Genomic DNA, 21,734 nt, shown 5'->3' on the forward strand with positions numbered 1-21,734 from the left:
GGTTGCCCGCCTAAACCAGAGGCTGTTATAGATGCCCTAACAAAACTTCGTAAGAAGATAGCGCGAGAAATAATTGAGGATCGAACTCTATGTCAAAGTCAAAAGAAAAATAGATCTTTTACTACCCGTCACAAACTTTATGTTCGGCGCAGTACTCACACTGGAACTTACGAACAAGAATTGCTCTATCAATCACCATCTACTTTAGATATATCTTCTGAAACTTTTTTCAAATCCAAAAGTTCAGTATCTTCCTACAAATTAGTGAATTAGGAGGGGTTCTTTTGTGCAGAAAAAGAAAGAAAAGAGCAGTACAATCTTTCAAACTTGCATTTGAAATGTGAAATATTTATACAAAGGGGGAGAGATCAAGACAATGCAGCAGGGTTGGTTATCTAATTGGCTAGTTAAACATGACGTGGTTCATAGGTCTTTGGGCTTCGATCATCGAGGAGTAGAGACTTTACAAATAAAAGCGGGGGATTGGGATTCCATTGCTGTCATTTTATATGTATATGGTTACAATTATTTACGTTCCCAATGTGCTTATGACGTAGCACCCGGTGGATCTTTAGCTAGCGTGTATCATCTTACGAGAATACAGTATGGTATAGATAACCCAGAAGAGGTATGCATAAAAGTCTTTGCCCAAAAGGATAATCCTAGAATCCCGTCTGTTTTCTGGGTTTGGAGAAGTGCCGATTTTCAAGAACGCGAATCTTATGATATGGTGGGAATTTCTTATGATAATCATCCACGTCTTAAACGTATCTTAATGCCTGAAAGTTGGATAGGCTGGCCCTTACGTAAGGACTATATAACCCCCAATTTCTATGAAATACAAGATGCTCATTGAGTGATAATAAATTCATGTTCACTTATACAACACAATTCCAGATTTTATTCAAGTCAAGGAATATTTTGACGTTCTGTTCCTAGACGAAACGAAATACTTAGAATATAATATTCTAATTAATTCCTATTATACAAAAAGGTCCAGATAGACTGAACAAAAAGGGCTTCATTTCTATTTTCCAATTTGGAAAATCACATATTTGTTTCCTTCGTATGAACAGAAAAATACAATGACTCAAAGAAGTTCCTACCACGAACTTTGTACCGCGCATATTACTTAGAACAACTGGGAAAGTAGGATAAGCAAGAATAAAAAAAAATATATTCTTCGGAATAGCGGTATACAAAATTAATAAGAAATGCAAAATGAAGAAAAGGGCACCTAATCTCACCTCTTTCTATACCATAAAGAACCAGAGATTTAAACCCTTTTTTTAAAAGAAAAAGAAGTGTTTAGAGATTTATCTACTTACTCTAGAGATTTATCTACTTACTCTAGACTAAAGACTAAGTAGATTTTTAATAAATATTTACCCCAATCCATCTCAAAATATTTGTATCAATATCTATTCAGTAGATCCTTTTTTTCTGTGCCAGGAACCAGATTTGAACTGGTGACACGAGGATTTTCAGTCCTCTGCTCTACCAACTGAGCTATCCTGACCCTTTCTTGTGCATCATCTTAGTAAAGTATTTGCATCTATGTCAATTAAAGGGACTAAAAAATCAATAAAGTATTCCATTCAAAATTAGGAAATGGGGAGGGGTAGTCCTATGCATTGTGGATGGCTTACTTAATAATACTTAAAAAAAACGAATTAATAATCGAGATTCCTTGCCGATACTCTACTCTAATAAATAAAAAAGAAATAAAAAAGAAATCATCTATTTAATGAATAGCATAAGATTCATTGAGTTCTTGTCGCACTCCTTTGTGAAAGAGTAGAATGAGAAAGCTAGTGAATCTTAAACCCATTGATAAAAGAAAAAAAGGATAACAACTATGGTTAGGGAATAAAAGAGGGTTTGGGGATAGAGGGACTTGAACCCTCACGACTTATAAAGTCGACGGATTTTCCTTTTACTAGAAATTTCATTGTTGTCAGTATTGACATGTAGAATGGGACTCTCTCTTTATCCTCGTCCGATTAATCCACTTTTAAAAATTAAAAGATCTCGAAAACAATGAATTGAAGGATTTGATTACTCAATATTTGATTGGAATAGATTCACAATAATTCTAAAAAAAAATTATGAATTTTCTATTTCATAATCATTCCTAATTTCATTCTAAAAATAAAATAAAGAACCTATATTATAATATGGGTTCTGTGATTAATCGTTATTACTTCGATTCGTTAGAACAGCTTCCATTGAGTCTCTGCACCTATCCTTTTCCTTTGGGTTCTAGTTTGAGAACCACTTGTTTTTCAAAAAAGGGATTTGGCTCAGGATTGCCCATTTTTCATTCCAGGGTTTCTCTGAATTTGGAAGTTACCACTTAGCAGGTTTCCATACCAAGGCTCAATACAATCAAGTCCGTAGCGTCTACCGATTTCGCCATATCCCCATTTTACTTTTCTTTGAAACCAGGATTCCTTGTATAATTTAATCCATCTCTTAGTTTTTTTTGAATCATTGAATTCATTATTCGACGTAGTCTAGCAACTCATCTCTATTTGAGACACCCCGCTCGCTTATTGCAATTCAGAATTGCATTGATTTTATCGTTGATATATTTGCAATTCAATCGGAATGAATATATCCAAAAGTTTTTCTCTCTCCCGCCTCCCTCCTTCCTTTTTTAGAGTATTCCAAATCATACTATAACGCTTGATATTCATTCTTTTTTTCTAAACTGAATTAGAAATTTCATTTGCTATGATTCTATCTTCTCCTTAGTGAACTATTTATCCTTAAATTATTAACAAATAAAAAAACAAAATATCTCAAAAATGTATATAATGATCAAATGAAAATGCCAATCTCTTGGCATTTTCTCTTTATTATATTATTCATATATATTCTTCTTTTTCTTCTTTTCTATGTATTAGATTATTCCTCCGAGCCATATCAAATTGAAAATATCTGAAATCAAATTCAATATAGAATTTGGAATAGATTCTATTAAAAAAATCCATTTGCGAATTAGAGAAATAAAAAGAAAGTTCAATAAATTCTATAATCCTATTTAAGAATATCATTTAGTTAAGCATATCAAGCTAACTTTATCTTTATGAAATTCTAGTATTTTTTTTTTTCTATCTAAGTGGAACTTCCAATTTAGAACTAGTTAATAACTAAGATTAATAATTAAGATCTGACATTTTACAGATTCCCTATATATATTTTTATTTGTTACACTATTTCTGTTATGTAAGCCCACTTAGCTCAGAGGTTAGAGCATCGCATTTGTAATGCGAGGGTCATCGGTTCAAATCCGATAGTCGGCTTTTTTTTCTATCGATGTTCTATGAACAAGAATTTCTCTTTTTCTCCGAATAAAATGGGGAATCCAGGGTCTATTATGTCGTTTTACCTTACAATTTTGCTAGATACAAAGCATAAAAATAAATAATATATAACAAAAAATCCAGATGTTGATGAAATTCCATTTTTTGTGTTACTCCATTTTTTGTGTTACTTTAGTAGATTTTACTCTGTTTATCCTTTAGTTTAATTCTGTTTGAATTTCGCTGTATTCTGTAATGTAAATAGAACGAAATTTATTGTGTAAAATGAAATTTCAATAAAATAAAAAAGGAGTCTTCATGTCCCGTTATCGAGGGCCTCGTTTAAAAAAAATACGCCGTCTGGGAGCTTTACCAGGACTCACTAGAAAAACGCCTAAATCCGGAAGTAATCAGAAAAAGAAATTCCATTCTGGGAAAAAAGAGCAATATCGTATTCGTCTTCAAGAAAAACAGAAATTGCGTTTTCATTATGGTCTGACAGAACGACAATTACTTAGATATGTACATATCGCTGGAAAAGCAAAAAGATCCACAGGTCAGGTTTTACTACAATTACTTGAAATGCGTTTGGATAATATCCTTTTTCGATTGGGTATGGCTTCAACCATTCCTGGGGCCCGACAATTAGTTAACCATAGACATATTTTAGTTAATGGTCGTATAGTTGATATACCAAGCTTTCGTTGCAAACCCCGAGATATTATTACTACGAAGGATAACCAACGATCAAAACGTTTGGTTCAAAATTATATTGCTTCATCCGATCCGGGCAAATTACCAAAGCATTTGACGGTTGACACATTGCAATATAAAGGACTAGTAAAAAAAATTCTAGATAGGAAGTGGGTCGGTCTCAAAATAAATGAGTTGTTAGTTGTAGAATATTATTCTCGCCAGACTTGAACTTAACGAAAAAAGGAAAGGTTCATAGAATTTTTTTCCCCTTCCCCTTTCCCCGAACTAAATCGACCTAAGGCTCTTAATTCGTATTTTCCCGTTCACCTAGCAGAAATAGATTAACCCTAGGATACTTTTTTCTTTTTTGTTATTTCCTCGATGTGTATTTTACATACCACAGTAATTTGCTATAGAGAATTTCTATTAATTAAAGGTATTATTGTTGGAATAAATTGTTATTTAATTTGATACATTGTGATCGCTAACATTGATGAATTAAGAGAAACGGAAAGAGAGGGATTCGAACCCTCGGTAAACAAAAGTCTACATAGCAGTTCCAATGCTACGCCTTGAACCGCTCGGCCATCTCTCCTACATAATCTTATTATGGAAAATAAACTGAGTGAATAGCGAGTTTTCGTATTCCTGCAGTACAGGTACAGCCACAACGGCTCGGGAATTCCATGGCTCTATTGGATTGGATGGAAAAATTCCTTTTCATCTAAGTGGAAGGATCCTGTATTTTTTTACTAGGAATTCTGCTCCCTCGAAAAGTTTTTCTTTGGGGAAAACCAAAATAAAAAGAGAATGGAAGAATTCTTCTTATTCCATAAGAAAATAAAGGAACCCTAGAATTCCATTTGCATAAGGTACATTACGCCATACAATCTAAATATAAAAGGGGTATGGGGCAATTAATGACTTTGAAAACGCGAAATAGCTGATGAGGGAAGTTGTTGTTGAGAAATAGGAAAGTGGAATGAAATCCAGTCTTAGTCAAATATTTCATATCTCTTCTCTTCTTGTCCAAACAGAAGGAAAAGGAGACAATTTGAGCTGAGCGGAAAATCCATATCTCTCTTATCCATTTAGAGCATATGGATCGATTTATAAGAATCGAATGTTTTGTTTTTATGTTATTTTGTGATAGAATGAAAAGAATTCTATATAGAATGGGTTGGGAATTATGCCTAGATCCCGTATAAATGGAAATTTCATTGATAAGACCTCCTCGATTGTAGCCAATATTTTATTGCAAATAATTCCGACAACCTCCGGGGAAAAAAGGGCATTTACTTATTATAGAGATGGTGCGATTTGACTCTTTTTTTTTTTAGCCCTACCTATATCTCATTCTTACGAGAAAGAGAGAGGGTTCGCATAGAGAGAACAAAATTAGTAAAGGAAACCCGCGCTTGGGGAAGGTGAGGTGAACTAACAATTCCTTCTGTCGTGTATCCTCGATTGATGTGGCCTCAGATGCTTCAATTGTAGATTTGAGTATTGAGCGAAAGGTTACACCTACAGGATAGGTTCTGTATTACAGGGCAATCCGACTCTACTAGTACCAATAGGCAGCATAGGGGAGAAAAGCACTACACCACGAAATAGGAATCAACAAGAGAAAAACTTTGTTAGAAATTAGCCCTTTCCTGATTGGTATCAGGGTTGGGAAGAATGGTTGGGATAACAAACAACCATCAGGTTTGTACTTTGGATACCCTTATAACCATCAAAGGTCGTTGAAGTGGCTAATTCCTCTAAATAGGAGGCGTTGAGAACAAAGAAATTCTTGGAGCTATCGTTTTCCTCTAGCATTAATATAATTCATTGGTGTTAAGAAAAACCTCTTGGGGGAAGGTTGGCTAGAGATTTCTTGGAAAAATACCAGCCCCCTTCGGTCCATAATGAGATGGGACTAATTCGATTTTTATTCTATAGATTTTTCGCTTAGTACTATGTATAGAAGGGAGAAGCCGTATGAGATGAAAACCTCATGTACGGTTTTGGAACGGAGATTTTTTGAATAGAATGAACGACCGTAACGGATGTTGGCTCAATCCGAAGGAAATTATGCGGAAGCTTTGCAGAATTATTATGAAGCTACGCGACTAGAAATTGATCCCTATGATCGAAGTTATATACTATATAACATAGGCCTTATACACACAAGCAATGGAGAGCATACAAAGGCTTTGGAATATTATTTCCGGGCGCTAGAACGAAACCCCTTCTTACCGCAAGCTTTTAATAATATGGCCGTGATCTGTCATTACGTGCGACTATCTCCACTATAGAAAGAAGAAAAAAAAGAAAGGAGGAAATTTTCTAGTGAATACTAGAAAAGAGGGCTTTCTACATAGGGATCGTCAAAACAACGATTTTACCCTATCAGCTGTAGGAAGGAAGGACACTTCACGAGAATCAAAATAGGAAGAAAGTAGAGCCTATACTACTATTCTATGGATAAAGCTGAAATTGATAGAGAAAACACCGTAAAGATCAATTAGTGAGCGACTGGGTCGATACAACTAAAAAAAACTGCTTCATTATACCACGATATGGGACAAAATTTAGGAATCCGCTTATGTAATAAAGCCGATCCACTAAGGGATTAAGCAGCGGTGTAGTATCAGATCCCAAAGATAGTAAGTTCTTTTTTCTTTCTTATGGAAAAAGGTCTTTTTCCAGGATTCTATAGAAATTTCATATATGAAAGAAACGAAACCGAGATAGTTACCTTTCAGAAAATTCGAACGAAGGATATAGGTCTATCTATGCTTCATTCTTCTGAAGGTGGGAGAAAAGATCAAACTGATTATTGATCAAAATTAGGGTTTGAAACTTAGGTAATTAACTTCTTCTGCTTAACCCAAGAAGAAATTGGATTGATTTTTGAGAAATCGAATTCAGTTAAGATAGGGGAAATTAAGATAGCAATTTCTGAGCCGTATGAGGTAGGAAACTCTCAAGTACGGTTCTAGGGAAAGGAACTGCCTATTCCAACCGAGGAGAACAGGCCATTCTACAGGGCGATTCGGAAATTGCGGAAGCTTGGTTTGATCAAGCTGCTGAGTATTGGAAACAAGCTATAGCGCTTACTCCAGGAAATTATATTGAAGCACAGAACTGGTTAAAGATTACGAAGCGCTTTGAATTTGAATAAGACCACTCTCCATTTTCATAAAAAGGGTGGTTTGGTTGAAAATCAAATCAAGAATTTCATTATATCCCTTTCTTCTACCTTCAATTTTATATCATATTTCATAAGGATAAACAATAGGGATAGGCTCTGGAACAGAAGTAATAAAGTACATAAAAATCGGCAATCTAAATATTCCTACCTAATATATCAGGACGGTCTTATTAATAATTCTAATGAGTTATCTTGGAATTTTGAATCGAATCAAAAAATCTATATTATGCTCACTCAAGGAAAGTAGATGTAGATAGGGGCTTATACCCTCAGAAAAAAAATACACCAGCTTCTTAAATTAAAACGTAAAAAAAGATTTTTTTGTTATGTCGGGAAATAATTTTCCAGAATAACCAATGTCCGTTAGGCACCTAATCCTTATGTCATAATAGATCCGAACACTTGCCTCGGATTGACTTCAATATATAATTGCTCCAGTGAATAACTAAAAAAAAAAAATAGAAGGACGGTAGATAGTAAAGAAAAGGACTAATCATAATATCTATCTTTAAAAGATTCAATAAAAAGACAGTTGGCGGGTCTCTTTGTATGTCTTGTCCGGAAAGAGGAGGACTTAATGATTATTCGTTCGTCGGAACCAGAAGTTAAAATTGCTGTGGATAGGGATCCTATAAAAACATCTTTTGAGGAATGGGCCAGACCCGGGCATTTCTCAAGAACAATAGCTAAGGGCCCCGATACTACCACTTGGATCTGGAACCTACATGCTGATGCTCACGATTTCGATAGTCATACCGGTGATTTGGAGGAGATCTCCCGAAAAGTCTTTAGTGCTCATTTCGGCCAACTCTCCATTATCTTTCTTTGGTTGAGTGGCATGTACTTCCACGGTGCCCGTTTTTCCAATTATGAAGCATGGCTAAGCGATCCTACTCACATTGGACCCAGTGCTCAGGTAGTTTGGCCAATAGTAGGACAAGAAATTTTGAATGGTGATGTAGGCGGGGGTTTCCGAGGAATCCAAATAACCTCTGGTTTTTTTCAGATTTGGCGAGCATCCGGAATAACTAGTGAATTACAACTCTATTGTACCGCAATTGGTGCATTGATTTTTGCATCGTTAATGCTTTTTGCCGGTTGGTTCCATTATCACAAAGCCGCTCCCAAATTGGCCTGGTTCCAAGATGTAGAATCCATGTTGAATCACCACTTAGCGGGATTATTAGGACTTGGGTCTCTTTCTTGGGCGGGACACCAAATCCATGTATCTTTACCGATTAACCAATTTCTCGACGCTGGGGTTGATCCTAAAGAGATACCACTTCCTCATGAATTTATCTTGAATCGCGACCTTTTGGCTCAACTTTATCCTAGTTTTGCCGAAGGAGCAACCCCTTTTTTCACCTTGAATTGGTCCAAATATGCGGAATTTCTTAGTTTTCGCGGAGGACTAGATCCAATAACCGGTGGTCTATGGTTGAGCGATATTGCACACCATCATTTAGCTATTGCTATTCTTTTCCTGATCGCTGGTCATATGTATAGGACCAATTGGGGTATTGGTCATGGACTTAAAGATATTTTGGAGGCTCATAAGGGCCCATTTACAGGACAAGGCCATAAAGGTCTCTATGAAATCCTAACAACGTCATGGCATGCTCAATTATCTCTTAACCTAGCTATGCTAGGCTCTACAACTATTGTTGTAGCTCATCATATGTACTCTATGCCCCCCTATCCATACCTAGCTACTGACTACGGTACACAACTTTCCTTGTTCACACACCACATGTGGATTGGCGGATTTCTAATAGTTGGTGCTGCTGCACATGCAGCCATTTTTATGGTAAGAGACTATGATCCAACTACTCGATACAACGATCTATTAGATCGCGTCCTTAGACACCGCGATGCAATCATATCCCACCTTAACTGGGTATGTATATTTCTGGGTTTTCACAGTTTTGGCTTGTACATTCATAATGATACCATGAGTGCTTTAGGCCGTCCCCAAGATATGTTTTCGGATACCGCCATACAATTACAACCCATCTTTGCTCAATGGATACAAAATATCCATGCTGGCGCGCCTGGCGTAACAGCTCCTGGTGCAACAACAAGTACCAGCTTAACGTGGGGAGGCGGCGAGTTAGTAGCTATAGGCGGCAAAGTAGCTTTGTTACCTATTCCATTAGGAACCGCAGATTTTTTAGTCCATCACATTCACGCATTTACCATCCATGTGACTGTATTAATACTTTTGAAAGGTGTTTTATTTGCTCGCAGTTCCCGTCTGATACCTGATAAAGCAAATCTTGGCTTTCGCTTCCCTTGCGACCGGACCTGGGCGAGGGGGAACATGTCAAGTATCCGCCTGGGATCATGTTTTCTTAGGTCTATTCTGGATGTACAATTCTATTTCGGTAGTCATTTTCCATTTCAGTTGGAAAATGCAGTCGGATGTTTGGGGTACTATAAGTGATCAAGGGATAGTAACTCATATCACAGGGGGAAACTTTGCGCAGAGTTCCATTACGATTAATGGTTGGCTTCGAGATTTCTTGTGGGCACAGGCATCCCAAGTAATTCAGTCTTATGGTTCTTCATTATCTGCATATGGTCTTTTTTTCTTAGGCGCTCATTTTGTCTGGGCTTTCAGTTTAATGTTTTTATTCAGCGGCCGTGGTTATTGGCAAGAACTCATTGAATCTATCGTTTGGGCTCATAACAAATTAAAAGTTGCTCCTGCTACTCAGCCTAGAGCCTTGAGCATTATACAAGGACGTGCTGTAGGAGTAACCCATTACCTTCTGGGTGGAATTGCCACAACATGGGCATTCTTCTTAGCGAGAATTATTGCAGTAGGATAGTGGCTAGGAGGATTTGAAAGGCATTATGGAATTAAGATTTCCCAGGTTTAGCCAAGGCTTAGCTCAGGACCCCACTACTCGTCGTATTTGGTTTGGTATTGCTACCGCACATGATTTCGAAAGTCATGATGATATTACTGAGGAACGTCTTTATCAGAACATTTTTGCTTCTCACTTTGGGCAGTTAGCAATAATCTTTCTATGGACGTCCGGAAATCTGTTTCATGTAGCTTGGCAAGGAAATTTTGAATCATGGATACAGGATCCTTTACACGTAAGACCTATTGCTCATGCCATTTGGGATCCTCATTTTGGGCAACCCGCTGTGGAAGCCTTTACTCGAGGAGGTGCTGCCGGTCCAGTGAATATCGCTTATTCTGGGGTTTATCAGTGGTGGTATACAATTGGATTGCGCACCAATGAAGATCTTTATACTGGAGCTCTTTTTCTATTATTTCTTTCTACGCTATCCTTAATAGGGGGTTGGTTACATCTACAACCCAAATGGAAGCCAAGCCTTTCGTGGTTCAAAAACGCCGAATCTCGTCTGAATCATCATTTGTCAGGACTTTTCGGAGTAAGTTCTTTGGCTTGGACAGGACATTTAGTTCATGTTGCTATTCCCGGATCCAGGGGGGAGTACGTTCGATGGAATAATTTCTTAGATGTATTACCCTATCCCCAGGGGTTGGGTCCCCTTCTGACGGGTCAGTGGAATCTTTATGCCCAAAATCCTGATTCGAGTAATCATTTATTTGGTACCACTCAAGGAGCGGGAACTGCCATTCTGACCCTTCTTGGGGGATTCCATCCACAAACACAAAGTTTGTGGCTGACCGATATTGCTCATCATCATTTAGCTATTGCATTTATTTTTCTCATTGCCGGTCATATGTATCGAACTAACTTCGGAATTGGGCACAGTATCAAAGATCTTTTAGAAGCACATACTCCTCCGGGGGGTCGATTAGGACGTGGGCATAAAGGCCTTTATGATACAATCAATAATTCGATTCATTTTCAATTAGGCCTTGCTCTAGCTTCCTTAGGGGTTATTACTTCCTTAGTAGCTCAACATATGTACTCTTTACCTGCTTATGCATTCATAGCACAAGACTTTACTACTCAAGCTGCTTTATATACTCATCACCAATACATTGCAGGGTTCATCATGACAGGGGCTTTTGCTCATGGAGCTATTTTTTTCATTAGGGATTACAATCCGGAACAGAATGAAGATAATGTATTGGCAAGAATGTTAGACCATAAGGAAGCTATCATATCTCATTTAAGTTGGGCTAGCCTCTTCCTAGGATTCCATACCTTGGGCCTTTATGTTCATAACGACGTTATGCTTGCTTTTGGTACTCCAGAAAAGCAAATCTTGATTGAACCTATATTTGCCCAATGGATACAATCTGCTCATGGTAAGACGACATATGGGTTCGATATACTCTTATCTTCAACGAATGGCCCCGCTTTCAATGCAGGTCGAAACATATGGTTGCCCGGATGGTTGAATGCTGTTAATGAGAATAGTAATTCGCTTTTCTTAACAATAGGACCTGGGGATTTCTTGGTTCATCATGCTATTGCTCTAGGTTTGCATACAACTACATTGATTTTAGTAAAGGGTGCTTTAGATGCACGCGGTTCCAAATTAATGCCGGATAAAAAGGATTTCGGGTATAGTTTTCCTTGCGACGGCCCAGGGCGCGGCGGTACTTGTGATATTTCTGCTTGGGACGCGTTTTATTTGGCAGTTTTCTGGATGTTAAATACCATTGGATGGGTTACTTTTTATTGGCATTGGAAACACATTACATTATGGCAGGGCAACGTTTCACAATTTAATGAATCCTCCACTTATTTGATGGGATGGTTAAGAGATTACCTATGGTTAAACTCTTCACAACTTATTAATGGATATAATCCTTTTGGGATGAATAGTTTATCAGTATGGGCTTGGATGTTCTTATTTGGACATCTTGTTTGGGCTACAGGATTTATGTTCTTAATTTCCTGGCGTGGATATTGGCAGGAATTAATTGAGACTTTAGCATGGGCTCATGAACGGACACCTTTGGCTAATTTAATTCGCTGGAGAGATAAGCCCGTGGCTCTTTCCATTGTGCAAGCAAGATTGGTCGGATTAGCCCACTTTTCCGTGGGTTATATATTCACTTATGCAGCTTTCTTGATTGCCTCAACATCAGGCAAGTTTGGTTAATTTAGTTATTTTTTTTTGTACTGTATCAGAACCCAGTTCATTACTCTTGATGGAGAGGGAGGATCCGCCTTTTTAGATTTTTGCTATTTATTTTTCTATCTAGGATTAGAACCATATACTTGGTAATAATAGGAACGGCACATTATGGCAAAAAAAAGTTTGATTCAGAGGGAGAAGAAGCGGCAGAAATTAGAACAAAAATATCATTTGATTCGTCGATCCTCAAAAAAAAAGATAAGAAGCAAAGTTTCCCCTTTGAGTTTGAGCGAAAAAACAAAAATGCAAGAAAAATTGCAATCCCTACCACGTAATAGTGCACCTACACGCCTTCATCGACGTTGTTTTTTAACCGGAAGACCTAGAGCTAACTATCGAGACTTTGGGCTATCCGGACACATACTTCGAGAAATGGTTTATGCATGTTTGTTACCGGGTGCAACAAGATCCAGTTGGTAAGGATAAAATACCCTTTCTTTCATATTTGTATGGTTTTCTCGAATTGATGATCGTAGAAGAGCCCTCTTTACCATTCTGTATAAATGGACTATTCTATTTGTATAGATATGGTAGAGGGGCCTATCCAACCCACTAGTTTCCCGCTAAGAAGGTGGAGCAGTTTGGTAGCTCACAAAGCTCATAACCTTGGGGTTACGGGTTCGATACTGACTACCTGCTCCATATTCCTTCTTTATGATATATGTATCATCCATTTGTATATGGTATATGGATTTGTTTTTCTTTCCTAAAAGAGTTTCGGTCTAACAGTTTTTTATTATTTCTCTGAAATAAAAAAGAAAGAATAAAATAAGAAAGAGAAGCGTCCATTGTCTAATGGATAGGACAGAGGTCTTCTAAACCTTTGGTATAGGTTCAAATCCTATTGGACGCAATCTTTTTTCTATCTATTCTTTAAATAACTATACTAAAAACGAAAAAAAATTTTGCATGATTCAAATGAAAAATCTTTGATTCCTCTTCTACTAACACGAGTTATACTAATAAGAGTAGACATGCTATATTTATGTTTGTTCCTGAAGGGAAAACCGTTCAAGCTGTTCCTGAATAGCTTCCTTCAAAAGGGTTTCTGCTTGCTCGGTGAATGTCTTACTAGAAGATATAATTTCTTGGAATTGAGGTTTAGTATCTTTTAGGTGTTTACGTAACTCATCCAGAAATTTCTTTACCTGTTCAATTTCTAACGAATCAAGATATCCTCTCGTTCCGGTATAAATAGTAGCTACCTGCTCTTCCACTGGGAGAGGGTTTGATTGGGATTGTTTAAGCAATTCCCGTAATCGTCGACCCCTTGCCAATTGATTCTGACTTGTTTTATCCAGAGCGGAGGCGAATTGTGCAAAGGCTTGTAATTCTGCGAATTGAGCTAGTTCCAATTTTGATTTGCCAGCTACTTGTTTCATGGCTTTAATTTGAGCTGCGGATCCTACTCTGGAAACTGAAATACCCACATTAATAGCAGGTCGAATTCCGGCATTGAATAGATCCGCGGATAAGAATATTTGTCCATCTGTAATTGAAATTACATTAGTAGGAATATAGGCGGAAACGTCTCCAGATTGAGTCTCCACTATTGGTAAAGCGGTCATACTCCCTTCGCCTAAAAGAGAATTTAATTTAGCGGCTCTTTCTAAAAGGCGTGAATGCAAATAAAAAACATCCCCTGGATAAGCTTCGCGGCCGGGAGGTCTTCTTAATAGAAGGGACATTTGGCGATAAGCTTGTGCCTGTTTGGAGAGATCATCATAAATTATTAAGGTATGCCGTTCGCGGTACATAAAATACTCAGCCAGGGCTGCTCCCGTATAAGGAGCGAGATATTGTAATGTAGCGGGTGAATCCGCCATTTCAGCTACTACAATAGTGTATTCCATGGCCCCCTCTTCGTGGAAAGTAGTTACTACTTGAGCCACGGAGGATGCTCTTTGACCGATAGCTACATAAACACATATTACATCTTGACCTTTTTGATTGAGAATTGTATCTGTGGCTACTGCTGTTTTGCCAGTCTGTCTGTCCCCAATAATTAACTCTCGCTGACCGCGCCCTATGGGGATCATCGAATCGATAGCAATAAGCCCTGTTTGAAGGGGTTCATATACGGAACGCCTAGAAATTATACCCGGAGCAGGAGATTCAATTAAGCGAGATTCTGAAGCGACAATTTCGCCTCTCCCATCAATAGGTTTAGCGAGAGCATTTATAACACGACCCAAGTAAGCCTCGCTCACGGGTATCTGAGCAATTCTTCCTGTTGCTTTTACAAAACTTCCCTCTTGTATCATCAACCCATCGCCCATTAATACAATCCCAACATTTTTAGATTCCAAATTCAGAGCAATACCTCTCGTCCCTTCTGCAAATTCGACTAATTCACCTGACATTATTTCACCAAGACCTATAATACGAGCAATCCCATCCCCCACTTGCACTACGCGACCGATATTCTCAATCCCTACTTTCCTATTATATTGTTCAATACGTTCGCGGAGAATTTTATTAATTTCGTCGACTCGAAGGGTTGCCATTAGTGTTTCTTTAATTTTTTTTTTTTTGGAAGCAAGGGAAAAATAATGCCTAAATTCTAAACAAAAGTAGAAGTTCAAAACCTAATAAATTGAATTATCTCTTCCATTCTATGGCCCCGAGAATGCCAATATTAGCACGAATCGTACGGAAATGTAACTCGGTATTCAAACAACTATTCAGAGTTCCTAGAGCTCCTTGTACAGCTTGTTGGAAAACCCGTTGTCGGACCTGATTCATCGCCCTTTGTTTTTCAAAATAAAGGGTTTCGTTTTTAGACTTTTCTAATTGTTCCAAACTAATAGAAGTAGCATTAATCAAATTTTCTTTTTCTCGTTCTATTTCAGAGTATCCATTCATTCGATACTCATCTGCTTCCAGTTCGACTTTCTGTAATCGAATACGAGCTTTTTCGAGTTGTTCAAGGGTCCCTTTACGCAATTCTTCCGAATTTCGAATAGTACTTAAAATCCTCTGTTTTCGATTATCTAATAAATCTTTTAATGAAAGTAGATTATCTTGCTATTAAGTTTACAATTTTTATGATCTCTTCCCGAACCAAACATGAATCTTTCGATTCATTTGGCTCTCCCGCTCCTTTTTTTCTTTTTTGTTATGTATTATGGCTATTTCCATATCTTTTTTTTATGTAATGAGCCTATCCTCTATCCTCTCTTTTCTGTTTGTATTTCTATATACCCAAACTTATATAAGACTAGATGAATATTAAGAGGACTCTTCCAACTAGATAAAAATCTATCATGGTCAGCAAAGTTGTTTCTTTATTTGTGTTTGCTCTGTTAGTTAATAATTTCAATTTCATTAAGAAAAACTAACTAAATAAATGGAAAATAAAAATTGATAGAATTCCTTTTATTTTTTCTTCAAATCCAAAAAATTTCTCTTTTTTTTATACATAGGTCGTCGATTTGGCATTGGAAAAAGGGCTGCGTGCCCTTCTAGTAAATAGTTCAAACTATTTTATCGATATGAGTGTTCTATATCAGATAAATTCTACACTAGCTATTTCCCGTTTAAAGCATTTCGAGACTAATACTAATGTAGTTGTAGAAAGAGTACCCCTTTTTGCCCGGACTTCAAGCAGTTTAGCTTTAACCGTGTTAATGGTCTCACATTATTGGTCTATAGAGAATCAAAGTAAATTTACCAATGAATCGCGAAATGCTATGGTTCTTCCATATGATTTCTGAAGTTATTCAGAAGTAATTCGTCGAGATCGTGCACCTTTTCTTTTTAAAAAAAATACTAAAAATATTCTAAAGTGCAGCCGGATAGATCCAATCTATTCTTGAAATAGACAACTCGCACACACTCCCTTTCCAAAAAAAATCAATACACCAACCACTACAGTTAGATTTATTAGATTTGTTGCTAAAATATCGGTATTAAGCCCGAAACTCCCAGCGAATGGCCAGTGAGCTAAAAAAACAAAAGAATGGGTTACATTTTTCATATGCTCTCCTCTTATAGATAGGACGAACAAAGAAGAAAGTTTTTCGATTACTTACTTCGCTCGTCCTTTTTTGATCGGTTTTTTTAATGCAAATAGATTCAATCTAATAATTTCTTTTAGATTAAGTCTTAGGTCTCGTTTGACCTGTGAAAGATCTCCTTTGTTGAAATGTTCCCAAAATTCCTAAAATAAAAGGAAAAATACTTTCCACTGTCCTAAACTAAGGACGGGAAGGAAGAGGGCGAGCATATCCTCTAAATTGATCATGCTCAAATCAGCCCTTCTTGGGGTTCCTAGGGTATTGTCTGTCCCGATAAATACAAAATTTCCGGAATAATATAAAAAAGAAATAATATAATAAATAGGAGTAAAGTAAAGTATTGATATACTTAGAATTACATAAGCAAATGCCAATGTACTAAAAAAAGAAAAAAGTATCTAATCTAAAGGACTCATTTTCTTTTTTAGGATTAAACAAAAGGGTTCGCAAATAAAAGCGCTAGTGCCACAACCAGTCCATAAATTGTTAAAGCTTCCATAAAAGCTAGACTAAGCAATAAAGTACCTCTTATTTTACCTTCTGCTTCTGGCTGTCTCGCAATACCTTCTACAGCTTGTCCTGCAGCAGTACCTTGACCAACTCCGGGCCCAATAGAAGCAAGCCCTACGGCCAATCCAGCAGCAATAACGGAAGCAGCAGCAATTAGTGGATTCATGATGAGTTCCTCGTGTCAAAAAAAAAGAAATGGTTAAGGATACAATCAACCAAGAAATTATTACTTCCAACTTCTAAGCTCTATCGGGTAGAAGTAACTAATAAGTACAAATAAATGATAATCGAAATCGTTCGAATTACTTCGAGATCTCGTTTTTAGTTTCTAATCATTAGAGGTTTGTGTAAATCCATATGATTCTCATTATTCTATTTCTCTTTCTTTTCAACCAATCACTCTTTTATTCCATCCTTTTTTTTACTCTTCGATATCTTTGAGTTCCCATTTTTTCCCCTTCATCTAACATAATAAAAGACGAAATACAGGAAGAACCCCTATTGAAATCGAACTAATCCAAATCCAATAGGAATCAAATCAAGATATACAATTGATAACAATATGCTGCATAGAACTAGATATGGAATCCAGTTCCATATAGAAGGGAATTCTATATATCGGATTAGATAATGAATCTAACTTAGGAAAAAAAAATCCCATATACATTTGTTTCTTCTATTTTGTTTGCCTATTTTCTCATTTTCTATTGAATCCGATTCTAAAATCATTCTTTAGAAAGCCACACAAAAGATGACTGTCTTATAGGCATTAAAGATATAGATCTAACCTGACTTGGCCCCCCTGAATGCATATATACTTTACCTCTTCCATAATATAGTCTATTCTCTCTCCTACAACTCTAGGTTGTATATTCATACGCCTTTCGAACTATTTAGTTTTCCAACTAAGAGGATTATCCGGAATCATGCATGAATTGGGCTAAGCTAAAAAAAGAAAGACTATTTCAAAAACTAGTTAATTCAATGATGACCTTCCATGGATTCACCTATATAGGCTGCGGCTAACGTTGCAAAAATAAGAGCTTGAATACCGCTTGTAAATAATCCAAGAAACATGACCGGTATAGGGACTACTAAGGGGACTAAAGAAACAAGAACAACAACGACTAATTCATCCGCCAATATATTTCCGAAAAGTCGAAAACTAAGTGATAATGGTTTTGTGAAATCTTCTAGGATGTTAATAGGTAAAAGGATTGGGGTTGGTTTAATATATTTTTCGAAATAACTCAATCCTTTTTTGCTAAGACCCGCATAAAAATATGCCGCTGATGTTAGTAAAGCTAAAGCAACAGTAGTATTTATATCATTCGTGGGCGCTGCTAATTCCCCATGGGGTAACTCTATAATTTTCCAAGGTAAAAGAGCACCTGACCAATTCGAAACAAAAATAAAAAGGAACATAGTTCCAATAAAGGGAACCCAGGGACCATATTCTTCTCCAATCTGAGTTTTGCTCAAGTCTCGAATAAACTCAAGGACATATTCGAAGAAATTCTGACCATCGGTCGGGATGGTTTGTGGATTCCGAACAGCTATGATAACTGAACCTAGCAAAATAGTAATTACGACCCAAGAAGTGATGAGTACTTGGGCATGAATTTGGAAACCTCCTATTTGCCAATAGAAGTGTTGCCCTACTTCTACACCCGATATATCATATAACCCCTTGAGTGTTTTAATGGAACATGGTGTAATATTCATATTGTCCTCTGATAAAAATTGAACTTCAAAAAAGGAATTCTTTTGATTCAAGCATCTCTTTCTCAACTCAGCAACTTGAAGTATTAATCTTATATTTAATATACCAAGAAATCACATCAGATCATAATATATATCAATACCCTCTAATATATATCAATATTTCCCTTCTTTTATCTATGCAAAACAAAAAAGAATAGTAATTAATCCTATAAATCTACGCAGTTGCTCAAGAATTCACTATTCTTCTTAATCAACGATTTCTTATATAGAGAGAACGGCCCTCAGAAATTGCAAATACTAATTTGTTAAGAATTAATCGAATTGAAGTCATAGTGTCATCGTTGGCAGGAATCGATATATTCGCAAGATCTGGGTCACAATTTGTATCGACTAAAGAAATAGTAGGAATCCCCAAAATGGCACATTCCTGAAGAGCTATATACTCTTTTTGCTGATCAAGGACGATCACAATGTCAGGCAACCTCGTCATATATTTGATCCCGCCGAGATATCTTTGCAAGGTAGATAATTTTCTCTTTAAGATTGCCGCATCTCTTTTTGGGAGATGGTGGAATTTTCCCATTTTTTCTTCTGCTCTTAAGTCTCTAAATTGAGAAAGTCTAGTTTTGGTAATCGACCAATTCGTTAACATACCGCTGAACCACTTTTTATTAACATAATGACAACGAGACCTTATTGCAGCTGATGCTACTAAATCCGCTGCTCTTTTTTTGGTACCAACAATTAAGAAGCTTTTTCCCTGACTTGCTGCATCAAAAACTAAATCACAAGCTTCTGATAAAAAACGAGCTGTTCTAGCAAGATTTGTAATATGAGTACCTTTACGCTTTGCCGAGATGTAAGGGGCCATTTTGGGATTCCATTTCTTAATACCATGACCAAAATGAACTCCCGCTTCTATCATCTCTTTCAAATTGATGTTCCAATATCTTCTTGTCATTTTTTCCACACTTCCTTTTTTTTTCTTTTTTCGTGTTACCATTACGGAATTCATTTCTTTTTGAAGATTAAGAAAGAGCCGAAATAGCTTGAAATAAATAATAATTGTTCCAATGGAACCTTCTTGACCATTGATACACGGTATAAACATAGCCTTAATGAATTAACTGACTTCTTTTACTTATTAAAATACAATTTAAATTTAAGTACAAAATCGAAAATCAGACCTGTTAGCATTCTAAGGTCAAAAGTATAGTTTAAATTAAAGTAAAAAAAATTGCTTTATGTATACTTAAATCGTATAAATAGGGGTAAACGGGGTCTCTGATGTTTCATAGAAATTGTTTGTTACGTCAGAATCAGAAGAAACTAATTCTGTATGGAGAAACAAAATATCTCTCATTTCCGACGCGAATAGATTTTTTTTTTGAATTTCTAAATAAAGGTTCTTGTCTTGTGGGGAACGATGCACAAATTTTTGGAATCCGGTACCAACAGGTATAATCCCCCCCAGAACTACGTTTTCTTTCAGACCTTTCAACCAATCAATACGACCTCGTAGGGCAGCTTTTGCTAAAACTCGAGCAGTTTCTTGAAAACTTGCTTCAGATATGAAACTTTGGGTATTCAGGGAAGCCCTTGTTATTCCCAATAAGATTGCCCGATAATAGATCGATTCATCTAAAGCCCGCCCTGCTCGTTCCGCTCGCAATAGTCCTATTAATTCCCCAGGTAAAAAAACATTAGACATTCCATCTTCGGAAACCCTTACTTTTGATGTTACTTGGCGTATAATAATCTCTATATGTCTATTATGGATCTGTACCCCTTGGGATCGATAAACCTTTTGGATCTTATTAACCAAAGAGATACGACTTTGGGCTATGGTTAGCTCAGCTCCAATCAAGAATCCCCAGGGAACCCCAAGAATTCTTGGTATACGTTCATTCCAATCCTCAATTCTCCTTTCGAGATTCGGCGATAGTGAATCAATTGAACGCGCTTCGAAGATTTGTTCTACTTTTGGAAGACCTTGCGTTATATCACTGGATCTCGATTTTTCATATATAAACGTAACTAACCTATCTCCTTTGTAAAGGATTTTTCCATAATGACCATGAACAGTTGCTCCTATAGTGGCCAAATAAGGCTTAGCTGCTCTTAGAACAAAGGAGTCCATATTAACAATGAAAATTTGACCAGATTTTTTTATGTGTAATTTAAATAGACATAAATTTTCACAAATAAATTGTCCAAGGTGAATTATTGCCAATGTCTCTTCCCATGAGTCATGATGGAGAAAGTGCCAATTCAAATGGAATGGCTCCAACATGATGTTACTGTCAAAATTCGAAATCCTTTTATTTTCGTCTATTAAAGAGTATTTAAGTCCTTGAAGTACTTGTAAGGTTTGTTTCAAATTGTCAAGGAACAAGTATTTTTTTAACAAGATCTGATTATGCGTTAATAAATAGTAAGATGAAGAAAAATTCGATATACTAGGTACAATAACGCCTAAGAGCCCAAAAATATCTCGAATAGGAATTCTAGGATTCGATTCTTTTACCGCATTGGGATATTTAGAATTCTTGAATAAACCAATTCGAGAACAGTTGGATGCCAACAAAATCATCAAAGATGGATATTCTTTATTTCGATTCAACAAGGTGCCAATAACTTCTTGATGTTGGCTAAGTGATTGAATCTTCGCCTTGGAATAAAAGGAATTGGTATTGTTGCGATCTAACCTATTATTGGGAATCAATCCTACACTTGTCCTATCATACCTTCTTCGTGTATACAAAATAGTAGACTTGACTAACTCAATTCTTAGGAAATCGCGAATTAGATCATTTGTTTTTACCTCAACAAGAGAAGCACGAGCTCCCTCTTTTTCTTCTTGTTCCCAATTCACTACTAAGCAAGTTCGAACGAATTGACTATTCGTGTGATAAATTCTTTGAGTTAACTTGCTATTTTCATGAGAAATAAAATTGACAAGTCGAAGTTGGAGATTATCCTCTTCTTGCAGGAGATCCTGCGGGAAAAGTGTTGCTAAATTTATCCCTTCGTCCATTTCATATGCGACTGCAGGTCGAACCGAAACAAAATACTTTTCCTTGCTTTTGAGAAATTTTTTCCGTTGAACATAAACCCAATTTTTCCTTTTTTTTTGATTCCTTAGAATCTTTTTTTTCTCTTTCTGGTGGTATAAACTGC

The 21,734-nt window shown here is 36.6% G+C and overlaps 4 protein-coding genes and 4 non-coding genes across 8 annotated transcripts; 5 read left to right on the forward strand and 3 right to left on the reverse strand.

The window, feature by feature from the left end:
• Positions 1-1,446: 1,446 nt before the first annotated feature.
• Positions 1,447-1,519, reverse strand: TRNAF-GAA (transfer RNA phenylalanine (anticodon GAA)). Its single transcript has one exon. It is a non-coding gene; the product is annotated as a tRNA-Phe (tRNA).
• Positions 1,520-3,235: 1,716 nt separating this feature from the next.
• On the forward strand, positions 3,236-3,308 carry TRNAT-UGU (transfer RNA threonine (anticodon UGU)). Its single transcript has one exon. It is a non-coding gene; the product is annotated as a tRNA-Thr (tRNA).
• Positions 3,309-3,447: 139 nt separating this feature from the next.
• On the forward strand, positions 3,448-12,487 carry LOC118474849 (photosystem I P700 chlorophyll a apoprotein A1). Its single transcript, XM_035963787.1, has one exon. It carries the CDS (start codon positions 7,781-7,783, stop codon positions 9,644-9,646), a length of 1,866 nt encoding a protein of 621 aa, XP_035819680.1. The 5' UTR covers positions 3,448-7,780; the 3' UTR covers positions 9,647-12,487.
• Positions 4,513-4,599, reverse strand: TRNAS-GGA (transfer RNA serine (anticodon GGA)). The gene has a single exon. It is a non-coding gene; the product is annotated as a tRNA-Ser (tRNA).
• LOC118474854 (photosystem I assembly protein Ycf3) lies at positions 5,173-8,469 on the forward strand. Its single transcript, XM_035963793.1, has 3 exons — positions 5,173-5,317; positions 6,054-6,283; positions 7,015-8,469. The coding sequence occupies exons 1-3, from the start codon at positions 5,194-5,196 to the stop codon at positions 7,171-7,173; spliced, it is 513 nt and encodes a 170-aa protein (XP_035819686.1). The 5' UTR covers positions 5,173-5,193; the 3' UTR covers positions 7,174-8,469.
• LOC118474848 (photosystem I P700 chlorophyll a apoprotein A2) lies at positions 10,033-12,487 on the forward strand. The gene has a single exon (XM_035963786.1). It carries the CDS (start codon positions 10,060-10,062, stop codon positions 12,262-12,264), a length of 2,205 nt encoding a protein of 734 aa, XP_035819679.1. The 5' UTR covers positions 10,033-10,059; the 3' UTR covers positions 12,265-12,487.
• A 594-nt stretch (positions 12,488-13,081) lies between these two features.
• TRNAR-UCU (transfer RNA arginine (anticodon UCU)) lies at positions 13,082-13,153 on the forward strand. The gene has a single exon. It is a non-coding gene; the product is annotated as a tRNA-Arg (tRNA).
• Positions 13,154-16,747: 3,594 nt separating this feature from the next.
• Positions 16,748-18,614, reverse strand: LOC118474853 (ATP synthase subunit a, chloroplastic). Its single transcript, XM_035963792.1, has one exon. It carries the CDS (start codon positions 18,552-18,554, stop codon positions 17,811-17,813), a length of 744 nt encoding a protein of 247 aa, XP_035819685.1. The 5' UTR covers positions 18,555-18,614; the 3' UTR covers positions 16,748-17,810.
• Positions 18,615-21,734: the final 3,120 nt, after the last annotated feature.

This window comes from Zea mays, unplaced genomic scaffold (assembly GCF_902167145.1).
Source record: "Zea mays cultivar B73 unplaced genomic scaffold, Zm-B73-REFERENCE-NAM-5.0 scaffold_34, whole genome shotgun sequence".
NCBI lineage: Eukaryota > Viridiplantae > Streptophyta > Magnoliopsida > Poales > Poaceae > Zea > Zea mays.

Excerpts from the sequence above, each read along its gene's own strand:
- LOC118474848 (XM_035963786.1), top strand. The coding sequence starts at position 10,060 with ATGGAATTAAGATTTCCCAGGTTTAGCCAAGGCTTAGCTCAGGACCCC.
- LOC118474854 (XM_035963793.1), top strand. The coding sequence starts at position 5,194 with ATGCCTAGATCCCGTATAAATGGAAATTTCATTGATAAGACCTCCTCG. Across the intron at positions 5,318-6,053 it reads ATTTACTTATTATAGAGATG|GGATGTTGGCTCAATCCGAA; the intron begins GTGCGATTTGAC and ends AACGACCGTAAC. Across the intron at positions 6,284-7,014 it reads TGGCCGTGATCTGTCATTAC|CGAGGAGAACAGGCCATTCT; the intron begins GTGCGACTATCT and ends GCCTATTCCAAC.
- LOC118474853 (XM_035963792.1), bottom strand. The coding sequence starts at position 18,554 with ATGAATATTACACCATGTTCCATTAAAACACTCAAGGGGTTATATGAT.
- LOC118474849 (XM_035963787.1), top strand. The coding sequence starts at position 7,781 with ATGATTATTCGTTCGTCGGAACCAGAAGTTAAAATTGCTGTGGATAGG.